We start from the raw sequence: 19,642 nt of genomic DNA on the forward strand, positions 1-19,642 counted from the left end.
AACTCTTCTTGTAACAATACACATTGATAGCTGTGCTTTTTGCTTTCAGAGACGAATCAGAGGTGTTTCTTTTTAAACATATTGTCAACAACAATGTAAGTAAGTTTGCAAGAAGTACAGCAGAAAAACCTCCCCATAAAAAGATTCAGGGACTAAATGCTGCTGTCGGCTTCAGCTTCATAGCAATCTGAAGAGCGTCTAAAAAAACGCCAACAGCTAATACAAACTGCAGATTTACAACACTTGAACTGATGGTTCAGTAAGTGTCTCGTTGAAGTTTAAATTGTCAGTGATATTTCACACCCACTTTGCACTATTCTGATGCAACACATGGCTTGTTTCAGCAATAAGGTGTGCACTTTACAGAGTGTCTGCAGAGAATTTCATGCTGCACTGTGTTCTTAGAGCAATGAGCCCTCTGAGTAAGCACAGTGAAGTTATTGCTCGTCCACAGTGTTAGATTAAAACTGAACATTATTTGAAGTTTCTTTCTGTATCTGTCAGTTATTCTACGTGTAATGAGCCCATCTCTAAACTGTGTCACTTGAACGTTTGTTCCACCAGCAGCCTGCACGTACCCAAGACAGAATGATGCTACATGCAGGTGCTCGATGGCATTTGAACACTGCACTGATACATCTGTTGATATATATGAATGATTCAAAACTAAACGGTTTGCTTGTTGTTATAAGCGCTCAAAAAGCTGGTTGTTTTCTCATTTGAACTGTTTCCAGCCACGGCTGAATGCTTTGATAAATCTATTGCATGTGTTATATATAGCAACAGGTATAGGCTGGTGGAAAAGAAAAGGCACGAAAAGAAAAGTGCAAAAGTGACTGTGAATGATTACAACTGGAAACTGGTTTGAATTTCACCACTAAAGACTGTAAGATGACATTATATCAGAGTTTGCAGCCTGTTGTTCTACCCAAAGTGTCCTAAACAATGAATAATACTGCTGTAGGAGAGAGCAGACGCGGTAAAGGCATCTCTTTAATCCATTCATACCCATTTGTGTTTGTCACTCCTGTGTCAGCACCTCTAGTTGGCAGTATCAACCAGCCAGCTAGTCTGCCTTGGCACTGATTGCTGTCACTAATTATTGTCTCCTACACATCTTCAGTGACATCCGTACAGGCATTTCTTGTTTTAGAGCTAATTAAACATTTATGCAACACAAAGTTGTAAAGTGATTATCGCACCAGAGTTCACCCTGGACTGCGAGGTTTCTTTGTAAAAATGAAGCACACTTCCCCACCCTTCTAACGAAAAAAAAAAAAATCAATAGTCCACTCTGAGTCCAACATCTTAATGCCACTCTCGGTGGAGAAGGATGTGCCGACGTGATGGACTCTCTGTCAGTTACTAGACATCAGACGAGTTTTTAATTGAGGCCCCAGTGGGGCAGGGAGGGACGCAGAAAATGCTGAGAGACAGTTAGCTTGTTCGGTGTTGGATGAGCCAGCCAGGGCATTCATGAGACAATAGAGTCTCACACTTTCATTCCCCTGCCAGGCACAGGGTGGACAGTACGGCACGAAATTTAGATTTGAAAGTGGACGGTAATGACGTACATCAAGGTGCACTTTCTTTATATTTTTTGAAAGGACGCACTTGAAATGCCGAACACACTCTGCTTGCAGACTCCGACTGTATCAGTTCATTACCTGAAGTTACAATCAGTTAACTGTTAATGTAGTTCACAGCTAACACGGAGGAGAGCGTCATGCCTTGTGAAAATTAAAAGCTTATCACACTGTGCAGCTGACACTCTGTGTGTGTGCACGCATGTGTGTCATTTGCCCCTTTTTCTCACCGCTGCTGCACTACAAATTTGGGATTTTGTTATGGGTGGAATGCTTCCAAGTCTGTTTCATGTATCATGAATCTCTTTTTCTTGCTTCACGATGTCCTTTCACAGCCGACTTGTCTTATCATCAGGACAAGGCCAATGTTGTCTGCTTTGTAGTTTTGCTTTTTGCTTTGTTTTCAAGCAGTACTGCTTTGGGTGAAAGCTCGAGCACGGTCTCGGATAGTCTTCACTCGCGAGGACGCATTTCCTTGCGGTTTGCTCCTCTGTTGAGCTGTGTCCCCCTGCCCTTTCCTTAGCATGCAAATGTGTGTTTGTTTAACAGTAAAACAGAAGCATATGCTCATGGTTTCAAATCCAGAAAGCTGATGCTTGTGGTGCACTTTGACGTGACATTTAAAATCCATTCTGTATCAGAACAAATAGTGTTTTGAAATCCACATCAGGGCATGTATCTCTACCAGTGTGTTTATTCTGCCTATTATGCCCAACTCCACCTCGGCCAATATTAATACATAGAGCATATTCTCACACCCCTCTGCCTGTAATGTACTCTTTACCCTGCTAACACGACAGCCCTGCAGTTGGCTCTGAGCTGTAAATTCAGTTAATTAGCCATTCTGCTGGGTATAGGATTACCTTTAGCTGCAAAGATGAGAAAAATTCTCTCTAACCTTGCCCCGGGCATAGTGAAGTCTTGACTTGAAATCATTCTTTTGAAACTAACTGTGACTTAACTTTTGCCTACCTTCCTTTCAGACACATCGCTGACTGTCATGGTAGATAGGGTTGTATGTGCTGTGGTAATACACAGTTCTGACAGTATCTGTCAGAAATGACACAAGCTTCTGACAGATTTTGGGAATACATGGGTGTGAACCGTTTGTTTATATCACTGCGTGACACTGCGTTTTTTATATTTGTAGAATAAAAATGTAGAAACGCGCATATAATGTGTTTGTTCATATAAAAAGTAGATTAACATACAAATGTAAGACAAAAGCCAGTATATTCTTCTTATGAATCCCACTGAAATTCTAAATTCTGTAGCCAAACTCTTATGCTGGTTAAAGTGGATGCTCCCACTAAAGCTGTTTCCCAGGTGTGGCGATGTTTCAGTTAACCTCAGTACTGTTTTGGAGCCTTATCTGGATTTTTTTTTTCTGTTTGTAGTTACTAGCACTTGTGATGAATAGAACGTTTGCGACAGCTAGCTTGGTCTTTGATCTGTAGCTCGTAGGGTATTTGTGTCTTTTTTTTTCTATAAAACAGCTTGACATGGTTCTAGTTTACAATGTGATTCGGGGACGGTACATTTTCTTTTCTTTTCTTTTTTTTTGCACAATTCACTTCCATTAGAAATGATTTGTTTTGATGTTGTCTGATACGGTCCTTAACATTTGTTTATATAAATATAAATTTATAGGTCATATAAATTTCCCATTGCAGACAAAAGCAAGCCATTTCTATAAATGGCTTTTATTAAAAACATCAACTGGGATATATTTGATTTAAAAAAAAAAAAAAAAGGGAATCACAAGTATTTTTGTTGCTTTATATTATTTTTTACTTCATTCTTTACCTTGATACACAAGTCAGTCTCAAGCAATAAATCAGGCAGAAGGTGCTGTAATTACCTTTGGCCTCACAGAGTTCTGGCTATGTTGTTGCTGGGAAACGTCTTGAGCGTCCATGTGTTTTTGTCCTTGCTGTGGTGACATCCATGGATTCACCGTGACGTCTCACCTGGTGAGTGTTCAGATTTGTAGTGCTACTGCTATACTCCATAGATGTTAAACAGGCCTCAGACTTACAGTATGTTCCTTCCTTCTCATAAATTCCAAATTAATCCAGATTTTGGATTTGATGTCACAGTAAACTGTTTTTAGCTTTTGAGCAACATCTTTGCATATAGGCGCCTTTAAATCTGAGCAGGGCATTTAGCAGGAAGCAGAGTAATGATGCGGACCCACTCTGATGTTTTACTCCAACATTGTTGCGAGAAACACAAACTTACTCTGTGGGATCTGAGGCAAAAACTTTTTGATGTACATTTAAAATGGTTCAAATCTGCTCAATTCAGTCCAGTTTTATTTACATAGTGCCAAATCACAACAAATGCATCTTCAAAGATACTGTCCAAGTCAAGCCAATTACAATCCAGTTTGTTGTTTTGCAATCTAATCAATATCTAATTCATATTGATCTTTACACCCTTCCTCGCTCACAAGTTTGTTGCTCAGATTTTTCAACCCAAGTTAAAGGATCTTTCCTGAAACTGAATGCACCCACAAAACTCATATATGTTCTAGTAATGCTTTTTTAAAATCTTTTTTTCATGGAATGAAAAAAGATTTTCCTTATATGACAACATTTTTACATGTGTGTGGATCTGAATGTGCAGCTTGGCTTTGTCTCTTTGCCCACAGCTCATCTGTTCATTTCATAACGTAACGCTATTTATATAAGAATATCTACAACCAACAGGCTCTTGCCAATTACAGTGCTGCCATTTTAAGTTGAACATGCTTTTTTTTTAATTGCATTCAGCTGTTCCAATTTTACACCATTAATTTTCTTCTTTCTATTTCTCCTTTCAGCATCATACTGCCACATTTTCTTGTTTTGTTTTCACACAACACAGTCATCTAATACATATCTGGATCTGGCTTGCCTATTGTAACTCAAGTGCGTCCAATCTCCTTGTCTCATTTCAGTGTGTGAGTGTTGTGTGGCTGCTGGACAGTGGGAAATGTTTACATGTGGATCAATCGGATTAAAGTCTGACTCATTTTATAGGTGAGATAACCTTACCACTCCAGCTCACAATTCTAAATCCGTAGCACCGCACATAGGCAGACTACCTTTGGACTGTTAGGCCAGCCATCCAGTGGAGAAAGGTCAACAGCAGCCTGACGTGTCTCTGAGAGACGGCTTACAAGGTGAAAGTGGACTGATACCACAAAACCTTGTTGTGATTCAGTTGCAGTCCAGCATTCACGCAGTCACCAGTTCAGTGCGAGCTTGCTTGCAGACCAGAAACTCCCTCATCAACTCGTTTTTTCCCCCTGCTCAGGTGGCTTTAGTCCTTCAGCCCTTTTGCCTCTCCCTGCAACCTTCACTGACACATTAACTCACCCTCTTACCCTCCATCACATCCCCCACCACCTCCAGATGGCTTTAATGATTCTCCTGCTGAGGAGAAAAAGAGGGCTGTTAGAAACTTTATTCCTATAAATGCGGAGCCATTACTCTGCTTTAATGTGCAAGTCTGCACATCATACCCTCGTGTTTGCCACGAGCACATAGCATCAAGGGAAGGGTAATAATGTCAAAGAAATTGTGTAAGTAAATGGGCGCTAGGTTGTCGTAGAGATGAGCACATTAGCTCTGCATGCCAATAAGACACTGAGGTAGCATCTCCGTGAAAAGCTATTTATTGCAATGCAAAAAAGGGAGAAGCCTCTGAGCAGAGATGCTGACAGGACGGAAACCCGTCGCCATCCATCTCAGTTTGCCAAGTTTTCCCTTTACAAGTCAGCTCCTTGTCCTCTCCTAGCGAGGAGAGATGTATCTAGAAATATTGTATAAACAGCTGGTGTGCCTGTGTTTTCACAAGCTTTTCATGCTGATGTCAAATTGGGAGGGTTCTGGGGTTTTGATGGACACCTCCGAGGTTAATAATAAAGGCTCATAATTGAAAGTGAAGCTGAGACAAATTCAAAGTCATTCGTTCAATGTAATCCTAATATTCATGCTCATGTTTTTCATTCTGGCTAATCCGTGTCCTCTGACACAGAGGCATCCTCTTTCCATTAGCCTTGTTGTTATTGTTTCTCCCAGTCTCTTTGCTGTGAGATCAGCTGTGCTATGCAGGAACCGAATAAAGACATTTAAATCACCAATGTCGGAGAGTCTATTTGCACTTGCCAAGGTAATATGCATCAATCAGCTCCCAAGTGTCGGCTGAATGTGATTTAAGTACAGCTGCCTGCTTTGTCTCACTGAGTTTTACATCTAATTCCCTTTACAATTGCTTCCCCGTCTTACAGTATTGTCTGAATGAATCTTTGAATGAATCTCTGGCATGTGACCTGTTATTAGAGAGATATAAGCCGATTTTGAGTCTTGGCCTTGGCCATGTCTCTGTGGTTTTGAGGGCTGTATAGGTGCCAGTAAAGTTGGGCCCCACTCAACCCTCAGGCTAGCCAGTAGTCCAACTCACTCCTCTGTGATCTACACTTCTCCACTAAGATCTCCCTCCCTTTCTCTTTTTTCACAGCCAGGCAGGATAACCCCAGGTTGTTCATCCTGACAATGTAAAAAGAAATTCTAATTGACTTTTCCTCTTCTCTTTCTCATCTTTTCAGCTGGTCTTTAATGACCCTTAAGGCTCTTCTTTGCCAGAAGCCATCCCTCTGACGAGAGACATTATTCTCCTTTGGTCCCAGCTTAAGAGGCTAGGTTTCTTCTCGACAGGCAAAACTGGGGTGACAGTTGGAGAGAAAGCAGCTTTGATCTCCTCTGTCTTCTCGTTGCAGAAGCAAGATGACAGGCAAGGGAGTCTTAGGAGCACTCTGTTTCACCAAAGGTGCAGGACAGAAAAAACACTCAGGCTTGTAAAAATGCCTACAAATCTTGGCTCTTGCGTTCAATGAAGCCCAAACAATACCTAAGCTGGCCTCTTGTGAGTCCCCTATAGTGTCTTCCAGAGACTAAGGGAGCTTCATTTCTCACTGGCGATGCGCCGTGTGTTAGAGGCTTCACACGGAGGTGGTGTTTTATCATTTTCCTGCTTGCCCCCATTAAGTCTCTATTTTTACCTTTGGAGTCTTCTGTGGCCTCCTATGGAACACAAAGCAGTCCCACCTTGTATAAGGAGTGATCCTCAAGGACACACTACAGGTGTGGTAAATAATATTGCATGATGTCGCAGACATTGAGGTGTTACAGTCCGGTTTTATTTTTTCTTTAAATAAATTTGACAGTGTTCAGCAAAAGACTGCAAGAAATGGACGCAACAGCAAATCCGTCAGTATTTACGTAGTTTGTACAGGTCCGAATCACATTCACATGTTTGTCCGGATCCACATTTTTCCCTTTGAGCGCTGCAACAAGTACTGCAACAAGTTGAGCAATTATTCACTTCATCTTTCAGTGGTTTTATTGTTTTGTCTGATTGAAATATATTATGCTGATGCTTCTGCAATTATGGGAGCATATTGCATTTATTATTAATGTATGAGACACATGTTTGGGACAGCTGTGGATAGTTTAAAACAGACGTCTTATAAATAAACATCAAGAATGTCTGTTGGTTGTTGTGTCATGTGGCAAACTGCTGTATTTCAAGTAAGGATGCAGAAGAAACTCGCCACCCGCTATATTTTGCTTGCTCTCATTTTTGATGTGTGCAGAATAGATATTTTGAATTCTTATGGAACGGAAAGTTATTGCAAAATCATGATTGTAGAGAGATGATGTCAAAATAAAGCAGCGGGAGTGAAGTCATGGAAGATTATTGCACTGCCGAAGGTACGGTCGCACTGGCACATATCAACCACACAGAGTTAAGCTTAAAGCCTTAAACTTCCATCATAAGTCCAGACCCTCGTGTACTGAAGGACCGAAAACATCTGTTGTGCGGATGGTACCGTTTTATGGTCACTGGAAGTGTGCATTGTGTCCTGTCCATTTTCTTTTTTTCGTGGTAACCTGACATTGTGTGCTATGAACACAGGGTTACTGTGCACTCTTGTAAAGTATTTGTAAAAATCCTGTTGGAAAGTACAAAAGGGGAATGAGTGCATGAAAAGTTATTAGAGTTTCCAGATGATTCTGTTTTCTAAAGTAAATATGTTTGAGCGTGAAGAGCAGGCAGCCACTGTGTGCGAGACCGGAACAGAAAAAAATTCTGCACATCACAGCCAGCAAGAGCCTGATACTGTAACTGCACCAAATCTGCAATCAAATTGGTTTGAAACTAAATGTTTGAATTGTATATATACAGTGCACAGTGAAAATGAGTACACCCCTGTTGAAAAGTAACATTTTGAACAATATTTTAATACACACACAAGTTATTCCCAAAACGTGCATAGAGTAAGTTTAATACAACATCTGTTGAGCTTACAACAGAAAAGAAAGATCAATAATATAACTTAAATGACTTATACATGCTTGACACCATCGAAAGCAAATTTTTTTATCATTGTCTCATCAGAGACAAACAAACTAAGGATATGGATTGCTGGAACCATGTCCTGTGATCTGATGACACCAAGATGAACAAATTTGCTTTAGATGGTGTCAAGCCTGTGTGGTGGTAAAAAGTGATTTGTACAAAGAAAAGTGCCCCATGCTTAAAGTCAAGCATAGTAGTGGGAGTGACATGGTTTGGGGCTGTATGGATGCCATCAACAGTAGGAAGCTGAATTTCACCAAAAGAAACATGCTTGTCAACATGTACTGTGACTACTGAAGCAGATCATGATACTCTCCATAGGATTTCAGTCAAATCTCACACACGTCTCTTTTAGCCTGGTGCAGACTCAAAATGTAAAATTTCAATGTAAGGCAAGAATGAAACGCACAACGATGACCTCCCTTTTAATGCCTTTTCATTTCATGACATTTCGGGCCAACACCGCCCATTCTCAGGGAGTTTAACATAGGGGTGTACTCACTTTTGCACCAGCATAATTTCACAAAAATGGACAAATATGTCATTTAAGTTATATTATTGATCTTTCTTTTCTGTTGTAAGCTGAACAGATGTTGTATTAAACTTACTCTATGCACGTTTTGGGAATAACTTGTGTGTGTATTAAAATATTGTTCAAAATGTTACTTTTCAACAGGGGTGTACTCATTTTCACTGTGCACTTTACATAACACTTATGGCCAAATAGTTGCGTTGTTGACACTTTGGTGGCTTATGTTTGCTATTCATAAATGCTGCTTTGGACGGTGCAAACAAACTTGGAGAGAACCTGAAAATGAAACGATTTGGCTGTTTTGTTCTGTTGTTCTGTTTTCCATTTATGAAAGAGACGAAACATACGGAGAGAACAAAACTATGATAGCAACACCTGATTTACCTCTATGTTTTGGGCAGATGTTCTTGCTATTCTTTTAGCTCAGTGTTTTAGGTTTGTAGCCTCTGTATTTAACCTCCGTGCTTTCAGGTGGGAAGTAATTCAAATGATGAAGAAATAATCTGTAAGACCCAGAGCTGCAGCCCCCCCCCGATGATTTAACAACTTAGCAGCTTGCCTATTCAGGATGTAACATACAGTACATGTTAATAGTTGAATTTTGCTATTTATTTATGTAATAAACACAGCGTCTAGTAGTCGGGTATAGAAAAAAAAAAAGTGTGTCAGAGTAATCAGGAAAAGTCTTACATCTTTAACCTTATTGGCAAATTTTTTTTTTTAGCATGTTTTGTTTTTTTTGATGATGATACCTGATTCTTCTGATTTGCAATTTTTTAATCGTGTGTTCTGATAAATGCTTCACACTCACTGTGAACAGAAAACACGGAGTGCATAACATGAAGTTGTCCAGTTTGGTGCAGCTCTCTAGTCTGCACACTGTGACAGTGAAGCCCAAAGCACTCCATCCTTGCCCTGCACAGAGGGAATAAGAAAAAGAGGGAAGAGAAGATAGGTAAACAGAACCATTAGAGACAAATCTATTTTTGAAGAAAACAAAATCACATCATCAAACAAGAGAAAAAGAAAAATATGATCCTGCAGCCCTCCGGGCCTTGGCGTTGCAATGATAGCAGACTATGGCATTTGTCTTGATCAGTCTGCCTCGAGGGAGGGAGGGAGGGAGGGAGGGAGGGGGGTGGTGGGAAGGTGTGAGAGTAAAGAGAATGAGAAAGACCAATGAAACGGACCCAACTACGTCTTTACTTGACACAAAAGTCAGACATATTTGTTACGTTTTGGACTTGACGAGACATGAGCAGCTCTAATGTGATTATTCTTCTTCAATACGCGCTTTGTGGTTTTGCTGCTAGTGGTTCGCAGTTGGTCATTCTTTAAATATAGCAGAATGCAGCGCTGGTGGACAGAGAGCCACAGAAACATCAGTCAAGACTAGCCTGGGGAGTCTTGGGCAGCTCCATCAAAATGACAAGATTGACTTTCCAGATTTTATCCTTTCTCTGTGACATTTGGTTGTTTATCCTGCTTTGCTATCGCAGCACCAACAAGTCTTTATTGTACCTTGTTTGATGACAGACGCTTGTAATACATATATACAGCTAAAGCATATTACAGTGACCTTTAAACTGCAATAATGTAGTTAAATTGTGTGTAATTGTTCTCAGTCCTGGTGACAGTTGCATACAAATAGGCATTCTGTTTCACCTGTCATTGAAATTGATCTTAAAGATGTCCCTAAGGATAGCTATCAAGACTAAAAGTCAGGATAGCAAAACAATGAGTCTGCAGCCATGCTGACAGCTCTGTGAGCACTGAATATGTGTGTCAGGATGCACATAGGGTAACAATGCACGTGCTAAAGTTAAGCAGGTGTGGAGATTGCCAGGTTCACCATTTTATTTGAGCATTTTAGCATGTTAATATTTGCTCCTGAGTTCAAAGTTTTTTTACAGGTCTTCGTTGAAGTTGAAGATTTTATTTGAAAATGGCATTTGAGGAAAAGTTAAGAGATGAATGTGTACAGTTTCATAGCACTCCCCTCAATAGTTTCTGAGAAAAGTCTAGAGCAATTCACCTAGTCCCCAAAGTCATTAGGATTCATTGTTAGGGAATCAGAAATGTCATGGCAGTTCATTTAATAGGTGCTGAATGGTGGTCTGATGGACTGACCAAATGATATTGTCACCCCCCAAAAGTCTTAGCATTTAATGTTCGTTTTTTTTGTTGTTTTTTTTAATTTGCTTTATGGCAAAATTGGATGCATTTCCATCTGAGATTGGAAAAGCCTCTATTTACCCTCCATCTTGGCTGGGTTGTATTTTTGTGTGTCCGTCTTCATCTCCAATTCCAAGTCCTTACAGATGCTTCATCATTACGTCTCTCCAGTGCCAGTCATTTTCCTTTTTTTTTGTGCTTTTACTGCCCAGATTGGGCATTCTCTGAAGAGGATTGTTTGTGCTACAGCCAGGCTCACAGCCATTTAATGGGTCTTCTGTTTTTTTTTTCCCTTTCTTCTCCCTCTGCTCGGTTTGAATACCCCAGGGAAATTTGGCTGTGTCTGATATAGTTTTTTTTTTTGTCCTGCTGACCAGGTTTTATTTCTTTTCATCAGTTTCCACTTTGCCAAAACACTCTTACTAACTTGGACGGCTAATTGTCTGCAAAGTGATTTCAGTGTAGTGCGGCGGGCTGTCTTAAACTTGCATGCTTGGGAACACTGTCAGAATAGTAACAGTGTTGGGGATATTAAGAAGTTGGAGAATATTAAAGCAAAACCGTCAGAGCTTCTGACATCGGAGCAATATGTCGCAGAAGGCAGGGGGTGTGATAGTTTTGTGCCAACGTGTCTTAAAGCCATGCCAGTGCTTTCTGAGTGAAATGACAACAGAGTCTTGTGCAACTGGTAAACTCTCTGCCATCTGGACATAATTGAAGGACTCAAGTGCTTAATTGGTAACTAGTAAAGAAGCTCTGTCCCTGTTCACATTAAAGAAAGGTTTGTGCTCATTACTTTTTTTCTCCAGCAGCCCACTGTCTGTGAAGTCTAGCCTGATTCCTAATGAATATAACCCTGACAATAAGAGCAGTAGTCCTTATCAGTGCCATGATGTCGCGCTTTACTAGTTTTGCCGTCTGGATTATTTATAATTGTCATGACAAGAAACTCAAACAGTTAAGTTGCCAAATGGTAGAATAATGGTGATGGATGCTGCGGTGACAGTTGCATGCTTATTTTAGCTCCGCAGGAGTGAATAATGAGGTTCTCTATTCTGGACCCATCTCTCTCTCTCCCTCTGCCCTCTCTGCTTCAGGTCAGAACATCGCATTCCCCCCGGTGGCTCTCTGGGTAACTGTTGGCCTGGCCGTGTGTCTGCTGGTGCTGCTCGTTGCTCTGGCTGCTGTTTGCCGCAGGAAGATCAAGGAGAGCTGTGAGGTGGCCAGGAGAGAAGGTATGGGAGAAAAGAGGAGCCCATTCAACCCTTGAAATTTAATATGAAATGGATAAAAGACTGTTTTGAGAGTGTCTTGCCTTCATTTGGAGCAACATGAACGGTGGCTTTGTTGGCAGTGGCAAATTTGGAGCGGATGTTTTTTTCTCGGTTCGAATGCATACAAAGTTCAAGGACTTGCTGAATAATAGATTTTAGCGTATAATGCTCTAAAGCTCTTTCGACCCCTCACAAGGCTTTCATTGAAATGCAGAAGGATTCCTTAAACTCCTCACATATCAGCTCAGCAGATGAAATCCAACGTGATGCCAACATCATGTGGGAGGCACAATGAGAGCAAGAAAGATGGAGCAGAAAGCAGTGATGAGATGTGAACTGCTCAAGGAGCTTTGAGAATCCAGAGGGAGTTTTGCTTAATGCGTATGTGCTGGATCTTGGATGGTGGGACACATATCTTCGGCAGAGAGGAGCATCATTACTTGGGTCCAGTAATTAGTGTTGCGGAATAGCTGAGTATCGCCGCAAGTGCAACAAGAAAAAGTTTTGAAATGAGATGGATAGTGCAGAGCCACCAGCTCTGCTGTAATGAGATCTACTCAGAGTGGAGGAGACATTTAAATAAAGGTCAGCTTGAGTCTGCACCAGGGCCCAGAGGTTTAAAAATAAATATGGAAGTGACACAGACTCAGAGGGAAGAGTAAATAGCTGCATGGAACATATGAAATGAAATGAAATGGAAAGAGAGGAATATAATGCTGGTCCTCCCACGGGCAAAGGGCTCTGAGGGTTGTGGGCTTTTCTACTGTGGGTTCGAAGAGGAGTTGCTTGTCTCGCCTGCAGCGCTAACACCGAAGGGGGGATTCATTATGTGGTCATCCACTGTCTGCCTTATTGAAATGTTAAATCTTATTTTGTGCCCTGCCAGCACCGCTTCTGGACTCCTTTCTAAAGGTTTTCTAAGCACAAACTTGAGGACTCTGAATGCTGACTTTTTCACATATCATGCAGACTATTATACTGTCGATGGAGTGATAACATATGAATATAGAAGTAGAGGGGCTCAAAATGGGGTTGCTATGCACATATCTGCGACTGTTGGAGATGCAGGAAGCAGAGATGTGCAACGTAATTGTGGTTGTCTTATCTTTTAATGGTGTTCTTGGGTATGGCCAGATTGAAGTTGACTCTCTTCACTGTGTCTGGGTAGTAAGGGTACAAGGGTCAGAAAAAGTTAAGAAGTGAGTAAGTCATTTTTCTTCCCTGTCATAATGTGTATGTGGAGCGCTGGAATGTGCATCACAACAGAGCAGCTTGTGGAGTTGCTGTTGGAAGTGAAAGCTTAGTCCCAGACCCAAAATTGTATCTCAACACCAGCCTGGATTTGTTTTCTCAAACATAGCTTTTTCTCAGTCTTTTGTCTCTTTTGCCATCTTTACATAATGATTATGGCTATGATTTTCATATAATCTCTCAATGACCTATCCAGAACCAACGATCCATTCCTACAAACTCTCCTTTTACGTTTAGACGAGCATGTGATCTAATCAAACCTTCTCTCGGGATCATGTGTAATCAACGTGGGACAGATTTCCTCTGTGTGAGCGAATGAAGCCATAAGGGAGCCATTGTGTCCCCCAGAGTACTTTTACCACTGTGCTCCCCATGTTTCACAGAGGTTAACCTTCAGGTATAAAAAGGTTCACCCCCAGCCAAAAGCAATTTTTGATCTGCTCTGTGTACATGTCAGTCACAAATAACCACCACATGCTGGATAGATTTAATTCCAGCTCTGTGTACAGATCATGCTTGAAATTTGCTGAATGCCTGGCCAAAATGCTAGCAAAAGAAAGCCGTTTAGGTAGTGAACAATATGATTTCATCTTTATTATGAATATTTAATATCTAAAAACAAAGAAAATTCATTAAAACCTTCACAGCACAAAAATCAGAAGTCATAAAGACTTTTTTCCCAACATGCACAAAGGTCTTAGAAAGGGTGCTACATCAGTCAGTTAGCTCACAAATCAGTCTGTTTATAGCACTAAGGTGGACTAACGGAGGCTTTTTTTGTATTCCTTACATTTGAATGATGTCACAGCTGTGTTTGAAGAGGTGTAGCAACGCTGCTCCACTGTGCAATAAAATAAAAAAACAAAGGGGCAGAAAGGAGGATGACATGGAACAGTAGCATTATCCTGGCTTCACTGAGCAGCTGTTTCTGTATTCTGACCCTCCCGCCTTTTGTGTTTTGTCCAGCTTTAGCTCTTAAGCCGTAACAACCCCCCCCCCCCCCCCCCACCCCCCCCCCCACCCCCCACACACACACACTGTGAATGCAGCCTGTAGAGGTATAGGATGGTAAGTACAAGGGAGGCAGCTCTCACTCCTCTGTGGATCCCCTCATCTTCACCCTGACTTTAAGGTGCCTTTAAATGAGCCTTACACTCTTTCAAAGCCTCGTCCCCAAGGTATTTCTAGCGATGCCACATTGGCAGAGCAGTTGGTCGAGTGGGAAAAAGGCTCCCACATCTGTGTTGATTTCACACAACCAATCTGAGGATGTAAAGAAGTATATATTCTTAATTTTTCATGGTGCTTTCTTGGATTTTTTTTTACACATTATTATCAACTTAACTTGATGTTAGGCTCAAAGTTGCCAACAGATTATCTTCTTGGCATCAGGGTGCAGAGGAACTCAATCTGCCCAAATTCTGAAAACTTTGTGCCCAAAGCCATTTCTCACTGATCTCATTAATGATAAAGTGGAGCAATAATTTGCAGTAATGTTGTTTAATGAGCATAATACAGTAAAATGTATTTTTCATATTTCATGTATGCTGTTTGGATGAAGAAATGCAGCACATTTAGTATTTATTTTTCCTTAATTTCCCCTGAGGATTACAGTCTCCGCTGTCAGAGTCAAAGAAAATTGCGCTAACATGGTGGAATATAAACATATGAATTGGGAAGCCTCGACATTTATTGTTTGTTATTAGTTTAATCTCATCTAACAGACAATAAACTGCAGATTCTGATTAAGATGAGACTCATTTCACAGAATACCTTGGATACACTTGGATACTCTGTCGCAGGCTATTTATAGCCTGTATATGTGTGTGCACATATGCACATGCATGAGCTGTGTGTATGAATGTGTGACAGCCATCACTGTGTTGCCTCCCTAACTCTGTTGACAGTGGGTTTTCAGAAAGCCCGCAGCTAAAGCCTAATGTGATTACCGTCTTTGTGAAAGGGCTGGATAGGAGGTTAAAGGGTGGTTATGGTTGTGTGTATGTGTGCGATGTGGTGGGGGGTACCATTTTGTGCGGAGCTTCATCGTCATATAGCTCTCTCATCAAAGCTTGTGAAAGATTTGTGATGAAGTGACGACATTGGGCGCCTGCCTTTGTACTGTGGCCCCTGCTGATAATGGCTCCTCTGTCTTCCCACAGCTGAAGAGGCCAAGGTTCTGGAAGAAGAGGAGTCAAAGACAGGTCAGTCAATCCACACCTGGTCAAGTCTTATCCTCTCATGTGGTCAGGAAACGGTTATAGTGGAAAATTCAGCTGCGAAAGTTCCACATCCTGTTTAACCCTCCGTCCATCCATCCATACGTGCCATACGAGAGTTGTGTTCTGTGGGACTGTTAGGATCAGGCTACTAAAAGATATTGTGTTTATTAAAGCGGACGGCCCAAATGAAGGATTTTTTCCCCTGATTTAGTGTCTTGAAATCCATGGAAGCTCAACCTCAGAGTATGTTTTTTTGTACTCTGCAACATATAGGTTATTGCTCAAAAATTCAAAGTCACAAAAAAAATCTAATAATGCCAAATTACCCACATTTTAGTGTAGTCAACAGCCGCTTTCGGACTGTAGGAACCTTTGGCAGTTCTAATAACCTTTTAATCCGCGGGGCCGTTTTCTCCCGTGTTCGGACATACAGGAACTCGGGGCTTTCTCCCTTAGTTCCTATAACTATTTAGCTCCTTCTCCGAGGTCGGGTCTTTTCGTGGTTCTATAGAACGAATCTAACGGAGGTGTGTGGTGGTCGGTAGCTACGCCCCATGTCATGCTATCACAGCTGAAATGTCTCCTCATATGACACAGACAGAACCGGCGGGTGTTCAATAAGTTAAACTTACACTGGTCTCATTTGTCTGCAGCGCTGCTCTCCTTTCTTCCTTCATGAAATGAAAAAGTATCGTCTCCTGACTCTCTCTGTGAGCTTTTCCAGGCTCGATATTAGACGCCTGATGTGATTGTCCATGATTAATATCACCATCATGCAGACCATAAACACAGTGGCCTCCCCACTCTCCATATTAGCTTCTTGGTGGTGTTTTTTCTACTCTCATTACTTTTACCGTTTTGTTTTGTGTTTGAATGTAGCGCTAAACGGCTAACGGCTAACACGTCACTGAAGCAGACGGCTGCGCGCGGCGCATCAGTCCCTATCAGGTCCCAACTCATGTGCGAATGCAGACTGAAACAGTTCCGCTGGGAAATATAGTTATCAGAACGAAATTTGAGGAGGGTAGTTCTGATAACTACTTTCTTAGAACGGTCTGTCCGAAAGCGGCTAACAAGAAGTGTTTGTGTCAAAATGGTAAGACCTAACTCGGCAAACAACTGAGCATTAACTTGGTTAACTAAGGTGCTGTTTACACATACCCGGGTATTTTGATAAACGAAGACCTTTCCCTTCGTTTGTGCCTTTCGTTTATACACAAACTGAGTTTTTTCCTCCGAAAACGAAGCTAAAAAAAAACTCCGGCTAAAGTGGAGATTTTTTAAAAACTCCGTTTAGCGTTTGTGTATAAACTGGTTGAAAGAGACAAAAACGGAGTTTTGGGCAATTGAGAATGATGAGTTGTCGTCATAGTACAGAGCCCCGCCCCTATCCGCCATGTTGGCAGGATGCTAGCGTGAAAACGCCATTCTCTCCGTTCGTTTACAGTGTACGCGTGTGTTTTTAAATCAGTAAGTTTAAACAGTCCGGAATTGAAAGAACATGCCTGGAAATCACTGCTGTGTGAAGAACTGTTCCAGTACCTCACATAATACGTTTGGGAAACATGGGAACAACGAAATACATTTTTTCGAAGTTCTTCCTGTCAGCAGTTCTCTATTAGGCTTCTGATTGGCTTGTGTGAAATTCTCATTGTTCTAACACTGCCACCGTCAGGCTTGGCGTAATTTAACAGCTCTTGATAGCGTTTTTATGCTGATCAATGTAGACGTGTTTTTTTTTTTAAAACGGGGCTGTGTGCACCTAGTTATTTTTGCAAACGAAGGTTAGAAAATATGCGTTTATCAAAATACCCGAGTATGTGTAAACAGCACCTAAAGTTTGAGTGATTCTGAGAAAGCATGAGTGCACATGACAAATGAGACTAACTCAAGGCACTGAATCCATTCAACAGAGCCACATCGTAGAGCTGTCAGTATGTTACTGCTTCCAACTGTTAATCAGTTGTTACACAAAGTGTATTGCTCTTCCACTACATATGTATAAGTGTTTGAGGCAGAAAAGGGGGGACCAGCTCACTAATTTAGTGTTCCCAATTAGGTATTTTACATTTTATGTCCCCCCAAAGCTACTGCTATAACTATAAAATCCATCTTGTCTGTAAATTTAATGCTAACAAGTTCCACAAGTTTCAAGCGTGACAAAATGGCAGCCACAGTGCTGCCGTGTCCTGCAAGCAAATGATCCTGTTTATCAAGCCAAATTGATTTTCCAATTCAGTTCTGGCTGCAATGTGTTGGCATATAATTCTCACTTGGAGTAAGTTGTTTCAGATTTTATGATGACAGCTCCAGCAAAATGAACCTGCATTATCTTGCACTAGATCCCGTGAAGAGAAGTTTTATCTGCCATTTACAAGTGTGTATCCTGGTAAAGAAACTTATTAAAGCCGAGCATTTTATGAAGGAAACGATAGGAAACAAGATCATGAGTGTACAGATGGAACGTTCTGTGAGGCCGAGTGAGCCAAGTGTCGCTATCAGTATATTGACACATTTGGAATGCGAAATATTACAGAGCTTTGCTTTTCGCTGGGACCTGGGGGACAGTCCAGTGTTACTAAGCGGATTGTTTTTACAATCTACACTGACGTGATGAAAGCTACCGGCTGTCCCAAAGAATCAACGTGACCACCTTACTGATTTAATGCATGTATAATCTATGAAGACAAATTACTTGATCTTTTGTAGACAAGTTCTATATAAAAGGTTATATATCACTTCATTTTATATAAACCTAGAGGTTACAAAGAATTGCTGCTGAGCATTTGCACGGTCGAGTTTCAGGAAACAAAAAATAAAAGCGGAAGGGAAACTAAATCTTAGTTGTTCTTTTTCTTTTTTTTTTTTGTCTCCAGCTGATAGTGAGCCCAGCTTAGTGTTCTGCAATATTGGCAGCCCCTTTCACATTTGCACGTTAGTTTAGGAGAAGGTGTAATATATCAAAGTTGACAGGTTTGGAACAGTAAAATATTGCGAGATAACGCTCCACCTGTGAAATGTTACTCCCTGTTGCCTGGCCTTATTCGGCTGCTTCAGCTGCAGTCTTTGTGACTGAAGGGGACATGCATCCTACAGGCTGGTTGGGGGTACATGTGAGCATGTGTTTCTGTTGAGCATCTTTGTCTTCATCTTTGCTTTGATTTAACACACTGACGTTAACGCTCATCAAACACTTGAAGTGATGTTAACACTAATTGTAATGTACCACTGAAGTGTGATACTTGGCAGGTCACCTGAGAAGAGTAGAAAAGTTACATGTGGCCAAGTGAGATGCTCGACTTCTGTAAAGATACAAACATATTTACATGTCTGTTTTTGTACTGACAAAACAAACAAATTAGAAAAAATAGTAACAGTATGTGCTCATTATGGAGCTTTAGAGAAGCTTGAAGGCAACTTAGGCGAAATAACTAAGCTTGTTGCTCTCCTTTTTCCCCCCTCTCATTATGTTTGTATTTGTTGAGATGCCCCTCATAGAGTGACGTCAGTCTTTTAATCTAACTCTGAGCAATAGAACAGAACAGAACAGTTACTTAAAACTCTGGTTTTGCTGAGTATTCATATTTTGCTTTCCTAGAGTGCAGGTAAACTAAGACAAAATATCGCCATGTTTGCTTTTTTAACTCTGATTAGAGTTATTGTGATATTTTGCTGACTAGGAATATGACCTTATGAAGCCGGAATTAATTTTTCCATTAAAAAAAACAGGGCAAGCTTCTGCTGCATTACAGTACTACCTTCAGAGACTACCCCTCACAGTCCTGAGCAGTTCTCCCTCAAGCGTTAAAGTCATTAGAGTTCTTCATTTGACTCCTTTTTTATTCTGATTGAATTATTTAGCCTTTCAGTGAACGCCAAAGTTAATACCATGTGATTTTTAATAAGCTGAGAGGTGAAGGAGAGTCTCCGAGTGAAGGGGGACAATGGCTTTTATTCTCTATTGCCTCTCTCATGAATGTTTCAGAGATATCTGTGCAGCCAGGAGCAGGGTCAGCCATTCGCAACTAGCTAGACTTGATAGCTCAGCTTTAGCTAAAAGGCCTGAAGAGAAAGAGGATTTAACTGTGAAGCTGTAGTATGACTGCACTCCAGTGACAAGACAGAAACTTGCAGCCCCTCTTGTCGTCATCGTCCGTGCACCTGGTGGAACCAGGTGGATATTAGGGGCTGTGA

At 41.1% G+C, this 19,642-nt stretch overlaps 1 protein-coding gene across 4 annotated transcripts in view; it reads left to right on the plus strand.

Moving 5' to 3' along the window:
- The window catches only part of cd276 (CD276 molecule), a 67,599-nt gene that overhangs the window by 28,535 nt on the left and 19,422 nt on the right, over nucleotides 1-19,642 (plus strand). For all 4 annotated transcript variants that reach the window (XR_012769645.1, XR_012769648.1, XM_075464172.1 and 1 more), the window contains exons 5-6: nucleotides 11,799-11,936; nucleotides 15,389-15,430. Coding sequence is in view for 2 of the 4 variants with exons in the window: in XM_075464172.1 (XP_075320287.1) it covers nucleotides 11,799-11,936; nucleotides 15,389-15,430 (180 nt within the window). In the remaining 2 variants the exon portion in view is untranslated. The remainder of the gene's footprint in view (nucleotides 1-11,798; nucleotides 11,937-15,388; nucleotides 15,431-19,642) is intronic.

The sequence above is a fragment of the Odontesthes bonariensis genome, chromosome 1, assembly GCF_027942865.1.
Source record: "Odontesthes bonariensis isolate fOdoBon6 chromosome 1, fOdoBon6.hap1, whole genome shotgun sequence".
Classification (NCBI taxonomy): domain Eukaryota; kingdom Metazoa; phylum Chordata; class Actinopteri; order Atheriniformes; family Atherinopsidae; genus Odontesthes; species Odontesthes bonariensis.